This window comes from Salmo trutta, chromosome 22 (assembly GCF_901001165.1).
Source record: "Salmo trutta chromosome 22, fSalTru1.1, whole genome shotgun sequence".
Lineage (NCBI taxonomy): Eukaryota > Metazoa > Chordata > Actinopteri > Salmoniformes > Salmonidae > Salmo > Salmo trutta.
Genome location: NC_042978.1, coordinates 18,948,612 through 18,959,715, shown reverse-complemented (window position 1 = coordinate 18,959,715; position 11,104 = coordinate 18,948,612). Strand labels below are relative to the sequence as shown.

General features: G+C 41.2%; 1 protein-coding gene across 1 annotated transcript; it reads left to right on the top strand.

Annotated features, from left to right (window-relative positions):
• The first annotated feature begins 3,133 nt into the window (after positions 1 to 3,133).
• Positions 3,134 to 11,077, top strand: LOC115158290 (hepatoma-derived growth factor-related protein 2-like). Its single transcript, XM_029707060.1, has 16 exons — positions 3,134 to 3,418; positions 4,113 to 4,189; positions 5,650 to 5,788; positions 6,046 to 6,216; positions 6,332 to 6,451; positions 6,540 to 6,617; positions 6,754 to 6,934; positions 7,026 to 7,110; positions 7,219 to 7,498; positions 7,584 to 7,720; positions 7,828 to 7,895; positions 8,047 to 8,117; positions 8,275 to 8,376; positions 9,260 to 9,416; positions 9,634 to 9,754; positions 9,921 to 11,077. Exons 1-16 carry the CDS (start codon positions 3,347 to 3,349, stop codon positions 10,015 to 10,017), a joined length of 1,956 nt encoding a protein of 651 aa, XP_029562920.1. The 5' UTR covers positions 3,134 to 3,346; the 3' UTR covers positions 10,018 to 11,077.
• The last annotated feature ends 27 nt before the right edge of the window (positions 11,078 to 11,104 follow it).

Genomic DNA, 11,104 nt, shown 5'->3' with positions numbered 1-11,104 from the left:
AATGCACCAATTTGTAAGTCGCTCTGGATAAGAGCGTCTGCTAAATGACTTAAATGTAAAATGTAAATGTACATTTTTTATTATGATTGTGCCATTATACAATACATAGCCTACCATATATTACGCATTGCAGAAAAACATAAAACAAAACTGATTTTCAAATGTCTTTGGGACATAATTTGTCAGGCCTATACCCCAAAATTAAACAAATTTGAGTAATCGTCTTTGAGTGTGGACTTTATTATTATGCATACTGGATGGACTGGTTACCTTATGCTACACTCCAAAATGTATATGCACAAGTCTTGGAAAGAAAGTATAGCCCTAGGCGATGCTGTCGGTTCATTGATTGTGCAGGGCGGCTTGCAGTTTGCCTGCAATTAGTGGATTTATATTTGATTTTGAATAGCCTAGTAATAGGGAATTTTTATATTTTCATAATTAGTTGGGTGACACATTACTTTCAGCTATACAGAATATCTCACCACCATGCATTTCCATCTCCTCCTCTCTCTAATTTATTCCTTCTCGAGTGAGCAGAGGGGCTGTCAACAGTTTAATGACAAAGCAAAAACAGTTTTTATACATTTTTGCTAATTAATTTTTTTATTTAAATAATTGAAATATCACATTTTGGAAATTGTTACACAGGGACACTCGAAGTAAATCTTAATATGAATCATTGTTTATTTGTCAGCGCGCTGGAGAGGTTCCAACCAACTCAATGCACCATTGTACACGAGCTTCAATGCCATACAACACTCCTTCCGTGGCCTCCAACTGCTCTTAAATGCAAGTAAAACTAAATGCAACGACTTAGAATATGTGAACAACTACAAATACCTAGGTGTCTGGCTAGACTGTAAACTCTCCTTCCAGACTCACATTAAGCATCTCCAATCTAAAATGAAATCTAGATTCGGCTTCCTATTTCGCAAACAAAGCACCCTTCACTCATGCTGCCAAACATACCCTCGTAAAACTGACTATCCTACCGATCCTTGACTTCGGCAATGTCATTTACAAAATAGCCTCCAACACTCTACTCAGCAAACTGGATGTAGGCAATCACTGTGCCATCCGTTTTGTCACCGAAGCCCTATATACTACCCACCACTGCGACCTGTATGCTCTGGTTGGCTGGCCTCCAGGTCATTGCTAGGTAAAGCCCCGCCTTATCTCAGCTCACTGGTCACCATAGCAGCACCCACCTGTAGCACGCACCCCAGCAGGTATATTTCACTGGTCATCCCCAAAGCCAACTCCTCTTTGGAGGAGTTGGCTTTCCAGTTCTCTGCTGCCAATGACTGGATCGAATAGTAAAAATCACTGAAGCTGGAGACTCATATCTCCCTCACTAACTTTAAGCATCAGCTGTCAGAGCAGCTTACCAATCACTGCACCTGTACACAGCCCATCTGTAAATAGCCCACCCAACTACCTCATCCCCATATTGTCATTTTTCTGCTCCTTTGCACCCCAGTATTTCTACTTGCACATTCATCTTCTGCACATCTATCACTCCAGTGTTAATGCTAAATTGTAATTATTTCACCTACTATGGCCTATTTATTGCCTTACCTCCCTAATCTTACTTCATTTGCACACACTGTATAAATACTTTTTTATTGTGTTATTGACAGTATGTTTGTTTATTCCATGTGTAACTCTGTGTTGTTTGTGTCGCACTGCTTTGCTTTATCTTGGCCAGGTCGCAGTTGTAAATGAGAACTTGTTCTCAACTGGCCTACCTGGTTAAATAAAGGTGAAATAATATATATATATATTTTTAAAACGTTTAAAAAATGCAGTTCTGTTCAAGATCAAACATTCGTGACCAACTATATTCATTGGGTTTATCTCGTCGAACGCCGCAGTCATCCAACCAGTGTTGCCAACTAATTTTCAGGGTAAGTTGCTCGAGGCAGGTTGATTTGTTGCTAATTGACGCTAAATTACGTTGTGACGTCATTGCGTGACAACGTAAAACTGCGTCATTACGTAGAATACACAATAACGTTACTCAAATTGATTTGACGTTTGTTCAGGTACAGACTCCCACTCTTTTCTGTACAATTTTGATTGAGACATGTTGATTGATGTTGTAAGTTCTGTTCAAGATCAAACATTCGTGACCAACTATATTCATTGGGTTTGGCTCGTCGAACCCGTACTACTGTTGCTGCAATCAGCCAACAATGATTTGCAATTTGCAGAAATTGCTGCTGCTTGTGCACAGCTGGGCGCCTGCTGCTGACGTCACTCACAAAGCACTTTTGCAGCCAGGCACGTGTGTTGTGACTGAGTGACAGAAAATCGTTTTTGTGTCATTTAGAGGTCAAATGTGTGCATTTTAGCGTTTGAGTCACATTTCAAAAGTTGCAAAAAGTTTATAATTAATGTATGTGTGTTATATTAAACATACATGAGGGAGTAAAATGTAGGCAAGCAATAAACATTTTAGAACAATTACTAGTCGAATAAGACATGGGAGAAATAACACATTTTGGCAAAGAGATGTATTTATACAATAATACACTTGAAACAAATAGCCAAACCGAAAACTGCAGACATTACTAGTGCCTCCCCCGCGATCAAACCGCTACAAAAAAAAAAGAATGAAACGCAGCTTAACGTGATCATTGACAGCTGCCTTGAAGGACACAAATAAAAAATGCTTTCTGCTACTAAGATCAGTGAAATGTAGGCTAAACTGACAACGGAGTGAAGAGCAGAAATCTAAACTAGCAATCAAGTCGTTCACGCGAGGGGGGGTTCTACCAGGGGGGAGATTTTCGGCAAAACACCTGAAACGTACCCTCTTACTTTCACCCCCGTATCTTTACTCTATGACTGCGGTCGATTACCTGTTATTTTTATCTGTTTGTCAAGACAACATTCATATTAAAAATCACAAACAACAAGTTATATGTTGTGGAAGACAGATATTTATGAAATAAATGTTTTACTTCTGCTCCAAAGCTTTTGATTTGATGTTACAATGCATTTTCTAATTAGTGGTCAGATTCAAATTAGGAAAACGATGTCGAATTTACAGTGTACACATTGTAGAATATGATTGGTTTGAAGAATGGAGTGAAAATAAATTAAACCAATTATAGTTGCCAGTAGGAGGGATTTCCGCTCCAAATAATCAATGTTGGCGGAAGCTTTTCTTATGAAGCTAACCTCCTCATCTCGCTCTATTGAGAAGATAGCTTTTTAGCTAGCAAACTTAATCGTTTTGCAGGTTTCGTGTCGACCTGAAAACGGTAAAGAAGCGACACATAAAGACACCCAGGGTTCGCTAAAGAAGAAAGAAAAGGCTGCACAGAAGAGCAGGACAATGCCGCACAATTTCCAACCCGGAGACCTGGTCTTCGCTAAAATGAAGGGGTACCCCCACTGGCCAGCCAGGGTAAGCTAGTAGCAGCCAGAGTGAAGGGGGTGGGCGAAGGGGACGATAGAGTTTCGCTGTGCATCCTTGTCAATGACTGACATAGCTAATATTATATAGGCAGCTAGCCTTGCCTCGTACTTGGAACTATATACGTTTTTTTTAATCCTAGCAATCTGTTTGCGGGACCATCTATGGAAAAGTATTACCAGACTACTTTGTGAATGGCGTTCATGTTTGTCTTTTGTGCACGTATTTTGTCCAACCAGGCATCGCTAAGTAGCTACAGTACCTGTACTTGACTTTTGGTGTGTATTGATTGAAGATTAAGCCTTCTTGATTTACAACTTTTTAGACTTGCTGCAGTATAAAATAAGATTCGAGCTATAGTTATCTAACCAGGTGAGTTTTTGGTACAGTGTAAACACATTTTGTCTGAAAATGCATGACTTTGATATGACGTGTTCACTTGTCCCCAGGATGTTTTTAGCAGTGATTAGAACATTCTACAGATTGTACCAATCAAGGTGTCTGTCTGGAGTGAGGGGTCCAGACAAGCCAAAATATGAATTACTTACTTCCAGCCTTCCTTTCCTCAGTTGCACAACCTGACTTGAGGATCAGACTACAAAGAGCAGTGAATATATTCTCTCCTGTACCTAATTTGGAAATCTCTCACAATGTGTTTTTGGTTGTGTGGTTCTCATTCTCCTAGATTGAGGATGTGGCAGACGGAGCAGTAAAACCCCCTCCAAATAAAATTCCCATCTTCTTCTTTGGGACCCATGAAACGTAAGTGCTGTGTCTCTTTGATTTAGAATAGCAGGAATCTCTTTGGATGGACTTGGTATACTACATCATCATCATCATCATCATCATTAAGGTCCTTTTATTGTAGGGGTTCTCAAGATTTTTGTGATCGCAAATTCATTAGGGACCTCATCATAATCAGAACACAGCTCGAGTGAGATAAAATAGCATACAATGAGTTGTACTAAGACTTTGGCAGTGCATTTTCCCTGCTATCCAGACCCCTTGCTCCGGCCAAACGCTATGCCACCCCCACAGTCTATAGTTTCTTCTCCGCAATTAAGTATGTAAAGAAGGACAGAGCAACATAATAATTTAGTGTGAGTCGTCAGGCTAGCAGTGCATGGCCATACTAACCAAGTCTTGATCCCTGGGAAGGAACATATTAAAGGCTCATCTCTTGGCACCGGAGAGAATATTTTGCCGTTTTAAAGTTAAAGTTAATATCCTGCAGTTCTACACATTTTGTCATGGGGCAGGGATTTTGTTGTAGCTTTAAAGCTAATATTGTGTTTTTATACATGTTTTACCATGAGGCAGAGAGAACTTTGCTGTTTGAAAGCTTACATTACAGTGCATCTATGTAAAAATCTAAAAAATCTATATTTATTTTAATTAATTAGGGGGGGAATATAAGAAGTATTGAGTTGAAAAATGTTTAACTTGGGGAGTACTGTGAATACCAATATCCCTGTGAGCCTCCCAGGCCCATGTTGCCCAGAGTTCAGAACATCAATTGTAGATTGATAACATTTTATTGTATTACACTTGTTCTGTGAATCCCTTGGCCAATATTTGTTTAATCTGTTAGTAATATTCATAAAAATATATATTTTGAGATCTGGCCACGGTCCTCCTGCAGTATCTCGGGTCTGCGGGCCGCACTTTGAGAACCCCCTGCTTTATTGGATCAGCAGTTAAAAAAAAAATATTGAGACAGTGATGCAAACAGGAATGTTGTTGATTTGCATTTCTATTCCAGTTAGTTTTGTTTTCCCCAGCTTCCTAATATGTTGTATGTTGTTTTTACTTTAAGTATCATAACTCATATTTCTGTGGAGATGTATCCTTCCTGTTTGTTGGTGCACTGTATCTTTTTAACCTTTTGAAACTCATTCATGTGCTTTTCGTTACTGGTTTATGTCTGAAGTGATCTAGGTCAATTGTGTGTTGAAGTTCAGTCTTTCATTTTGATCATACAGCACTTGTTTTACAAGATGGCAGGTAAACTATTTTTAAACCACCACTAGGTGGCAAAAGATCCCTTTCAGTATTGTAGTTCATTACCAGTACATGGCATTTACATCATGCAGAAACCCGGTGTGTCAGTTACCCTGAAAGCAGGGAGTGTGGCTGTGTCAAGTATCATCTTTTTAATTCAGTGACTTAGAATTACAGTCTCGTGTATAGCATTGTCCTAACAAATCATGCTCTCTCTTCAGAGCATTCCTTGCACCAAAGGACCTTTTTGCATATGATAAGTACAGCGAGCGCTATGGGAAACCTAATAAAAGGAAGGGCTTCAATGAGGGCTTGTGTGAAATCCAGAACAACCCTCACGCATCATACAGTGCTCCTGCAGTAAGTACATAATATCCTCAGAAGTCCCACTTGATACTGTTTCTGAAATACTGACCAACTACAACTGAGTGCGGTTATCCCTGTTTTATTTTCTTTCTGTACATTTAGGATCCGTTTAGGTCAGAGACTCATTGCCAAAGTTACCGTACTATACAGCTCCCTGTTGGGGGTATTATCTGTTTGGTCAGCGTTCTATCACATCTGTGTTTATCAACAAACGCTTATGTTGGGGCATTATCTCTTCATTCACTCCCCAGCCTGTCAGCTCGTCTGACAGTGAAGCCAATGACGGTGCAGCAGGAAGTGAGGCAGAGGATGACGAGGATGCAGTGGTGCCCAGGAAAGCATATTCAGGAAGTGAAGTAGATTCTGACTCAGGAAGTGAGGATCGAGGAGGAGGGGTGAAGAGGAAGGCCCCTGCTGCCAAGGTGATTGCGATATTATAATTTCTGTGTTTTTGGATGTTAATTCCAACCAGACAACTGCTGTTGCTGAGATGTGCATCTGTTATAATATTACATCTCTGTTCTATCTCTCATTCAGCGGCCCCCTGTGAAGAAGACCCGGGGTTCGTCCAGTGACCGGGATGGAGAGGAGAGTGGCTCACCCTCGGAGCCAGACCCATCCCCTTCTGACTCGGACTCTGGGAAGAACAGTGACCAGGTCAGTTGACACATACAAACAGTATGTTATACACTAGCATGATAACTTGGTGTTAATTTGATGGTGTCTCGTTTGTTTTCCCCTGTAGGACTTCACCCCAGAGAAGAAGGCAGCAGCAGGCCGTGGCGGCGCCGGGAAGAAGGCTGGAGGTGGCAAAGGGAAGAAGGTGAGGAAAGGAAAGGATGCCCTTCAGGTGTCAAACAGCCCTGGGTAGCTGAATAGATAAAGCACCGTTTGTGGTTTCGCAGTGATTACTGGCTCTCTCTCTCATTATGTTTTTTTCTCTTTCTGGGATGCTGTAGAATGTGTTGTCAGACTCCGACTCTGGGTCTCATTCAGACAAGAAGAAAGGGGGCAGTGATTCAGAGGATCAGAAGCCACGGCCTGCTCTGTCTGGATCAGAATCCCAGTCTGGCTCCAAATCTGACTCTGACTCAGAGCCACAGCCACCTCCACGGAAGGCTCCTCAAGCGCGCAAGAAAGGTGAGGGCCATTATGTCTGGTATCCCAGACAGTGAATGATAACTGTATTTGTCACTGCATAACCCTCTTCTCCGCCATTTGTCCCACTCAGAGAAGCCTCCGCCAAAGCCCCGAGGTGGACGGAAACCCAAAGCTGCCCCGTTTAGAGCACCAGCGTCTTCCTCTGACAGTGATAGGTCAGCACGGCTCTAGTCTGTTCAACATTGGTTGTGGTCTCCGTTAATACATTATAAATGACTTTTGTCAATAAATAAGTACATTATGAATGGTCTCCTGTACTACAGCGACAGTGAGCCGGACCGAGTCAGCGACTGGAAAAAGAGAGATGAGGAGCGTCGGAAAGAGCTGGAGGAACGGCGGAAGAAGGAGCAGGCAGAGGAGATCCTCAAGTATCGGGAGAGGGAGAAGGAAGAAGATGAGCAGAGAAAGAAGGACAAGGAGAAGGGAAAGAGCAGTGGTGAAAACAGCTCAGATGAGGGTGTAGATGATCACCCACTGAAGAAGTCCAAGAAACCACCACCGCCCCCCATCCCCGCCCCCTCCGACTCTGACTCTGGACCTGAGGTAACTAGCATGGAAGACTGTAAAGAGGGGACATTTGCTTGTTTTAGAATAGATTTGTTGAACATTGTATTTTTCCTCCATTCAGGTGAAAGCATCTGCAAAGCGTTCAGACAACCAGAAGAAAGGGAGAACAAAGAAAGAGAGAGATCATGTTAAAGGAAAAAAGGAGAAAGATATGAAGGAAAAGCGAACCCAGTGGTCAGAGGAGAGGCCCCGAGTGAGGTAAATTGCACATGGCTGAACAAGACAAAAGACCAGAGCACAGATCTCATTAGATGTTGTCTTCATTAAATATAAATGCACACAGATCACTGAGCTCTCTCCCTCAGGTCCAAGCCTGACAAGCCCAAACGCAAACCAGAGAGACCTCCAGAGAGGAAAGCAGAGAAGAAAAAAGGTCAGAGCTCAATGTTACTCCCAATCCACTGTGTCCATTTGGAAACCCTGCACATGGAAAACTAATTGTGACAAATGGTTGGTCAGATGCAGTGCCAGGTAATATAAACCTTTCGTGTCCTCACTCCTTTTCTTTTTGTGTCTGTACACAGAGCCAACTCCAGACGAAAAGCTGCAGAAGCTCCACACTGACATCAAGTTTGCACTGAAAGTGGACAACCCAGTGAGTAACCATATAAGGGGCTCCCTTCATTGTCAACAGAAAAGTTATTGTCACATAGTTGGGATTTTACAAGCAGCATGAGGAACCACATTTTTTATTTGACCAATTAAGGGTTCCTTGCACATATAATACTGCAATGGTGTTGTCTGTTCTGCAGGACATAGAGCGCTGTCTACAGGCCCTGGCAGAGCTAGAGGCTGTGCCGGTCACCAGCCACATCCTGCAGAAGAACTCTGATGTTATTGCCACGCTTAAAAAGGTGCCTTTCCCTCTGAACCTCTTAATAAAAGTTAACCTTGCATACTGAACAAAAATATAAATGCAACAATTTCAAAGATTTTACTGAGTTACAGTTCATATAAGGAAATCAGTCAATTGAAAGTTCTTAATCAATGGATTTAATAGATCTATGGATCTCTTAGGCCCTAATTTGACCCTAATCTATTTCCACATGAGTGGGAATACAGATATGCATCTGTTGGTCAGAGATTCTTTAAAAAAAGAAATGGGCCTCACAATCAGGATCTCATCACGGTATCTCTGTGTATTCAAATTGCCATCGATAAAATGCAGTTGTGTTCGTTGTCCGTAGGTTATGCCTACCCGAACCATCACCCCACTTCCGCCATGCAGCACTCTGTTCACAATATTGACATCACAACATTGACAGACCACATGCACGTGGTCTGTGGTTGAGGCCGGTTGGACGTACTCCCAAATGTTCTAAAACAATGTTGAAGGTGGCTTATGGTAGAGAAATTAACATTAAATTCTCTGGCAACAGCGCTGGTGGACTGTGGTGTTGTGACAACTGTACATTTCAGAGGCCTTTTATTGTCCCCAGCACAAGTTGCACCTGTGTAATAATCAATGCTGTTTAATCAGCTTCTTGATATGCCACACATGTCAGGTGGATGGATTATCTTGGTAAAGAAGAAATACTCACTAATAGGGATGTAAGCAAATTTTTGTGCAATGTGTTTGAGATCTTTCTGGGATCTTTTATTTCAGCTCATGAAATATGGGACCAACACTTTACATGTTGCGTTTATATTTTTGTTCTGTGTAGATCCGCTGTGTATATCTCTTGGCCCCTTTGAACTCCGCTGACGTTGTTATGATTGATGTTTGTCTTACTGTAGATCCGTCGATACAAAGCAAGCAGTGACGTAATGGAAAAGGCCAGCCAGGTCTACAACAAATTAAAGGGGCAGTTTGTGGTCAAGTCTGAAATGCCAAGTAAACCCAAAGTTGAGGGAAAGGAGCTGGAAGAGAATGGGAAGGAGACGCAAAACACAGGTAATTCTCTCAGCCCAAACTTTTACCATCACTGCTGATGGACTTATTTACTGTTCTCACATTTTCTGTATTTTTCCTCCTATGGATATTACCCCTCTTAAAGGAGAAGTTCACTATGGCTTTAATTCATAGACTTTATTTTTCAATGTGTGTAACAATGAAATTAAAGGTCCTTCATTTGTTGCCAATCAATTGATTTTGCATAACTTGTCATCAGATGTAACACCTGTAAATGGGGAATCAGATGTCCAGAAAAAGGAACGCACTGAGCTGGAGGATACCCCAAAGTCACCGGTCCAGGAAGCGAATGATGAGCATGTGGCTTCAAGCCCCAACAGGTAAACGGCCTCCTCCTATGTCACATCTTTGTGTACTTCCTTTATTTCTGCTAATATTTGTTCAAAGTATCCATGGTAATATATTGCTCTACTCATTGTTACTTTGCTACCATCACAATGGTATATGTAGCTCTAGTTCTAAAGTCTTGTCTCTTCTCCATGGTAGGCAAAGTCCTGATAGTCCTGCTGAGCAGCAGACGCACACTGATGAAACACACCACACTCTCTCTACAGAAACAGAACTGACAGCGATGGAGAGCTGAAGAACTCTGAAGAAAATGGAATACAATTGTTTACCACAGCTAAAAGGAAAGCTCACTAGTCTCGTGCCAGATGCATGGCGCTCTGCAGACCACTTTGATGTTCGCCATTGTATTTTTCAATTTTTAGGACACCTTGGCCCGTCCCCAATTCCTCCCCCTCAAGCTACCATGCTGTTTTTCCCTCCCACATGAACTCTAACTTTGGTCTTTCATACTGTATTTATAATGAGAGTTTAAATTTTTAGCACTTCTAACAGGAAATTGAAGGGGCAGAGGAGTCTTGTTCTGCTTTGAAGTAACTGTACTGTCACGTTAGTCAAGGCATCTGTTGGCTTTGCTTTGAGAATGATATTGGAGCCTACAGAACCTAGAAAAGGCTAATGTGTGGTGGATAAGTATGAGTCTGGTACTTTTTATGATTTTTTTTTTTTTTTCTCTGGTCATTTCTTATTAATCCAGTTGCATCTTATAAATATTAAGCCAGTGAACGGAACCCCATCACATGTTTTCCAACTAAGTTCCTCCTACTTGTAAAAAAAAAAAATGTAGTTTTTTTTTAAAGTATGTTTTCTGATGTTGCATCTGCTTTTGATTTACTGAATGCTCTGGAATTATGCACCGTCATCTGGTTTTTCCCTCAATACCATCTGCTTTCAATAATTAGCCAAATGAATGGGATAATACACATTGTGTACAGACTAAATAGTATGATCTTGATCCAAGTTGTCCAGATCTCATGTAGCTGGAGCACGTTTGACTTTTGCTTGTCATACATACTATGTAAGTGTTTTTAGTGCTATGTAAAATACTTTGTTTCGTTGAGTTAAATCAAGATCTCAGCATTGTGGTCATAATCTGAACACTTCTGTCATTGAAGGCTTCAAGGAAGTCCCATATTCCCATAAGTGTAGTTGGATTGGGGTGTAATTAATGTATACATACAAATTGTAATTTACAACCCTTGTAACCAATCTAGTGAAGAGGAATTGAAGTGAATGTGGTCAGCGGTGTAAAATTGTTTACAAATAACCCATTATACATTTACGCAAGTTAAATAGCAGATTAATTGCCATCCTTTTACATGAAA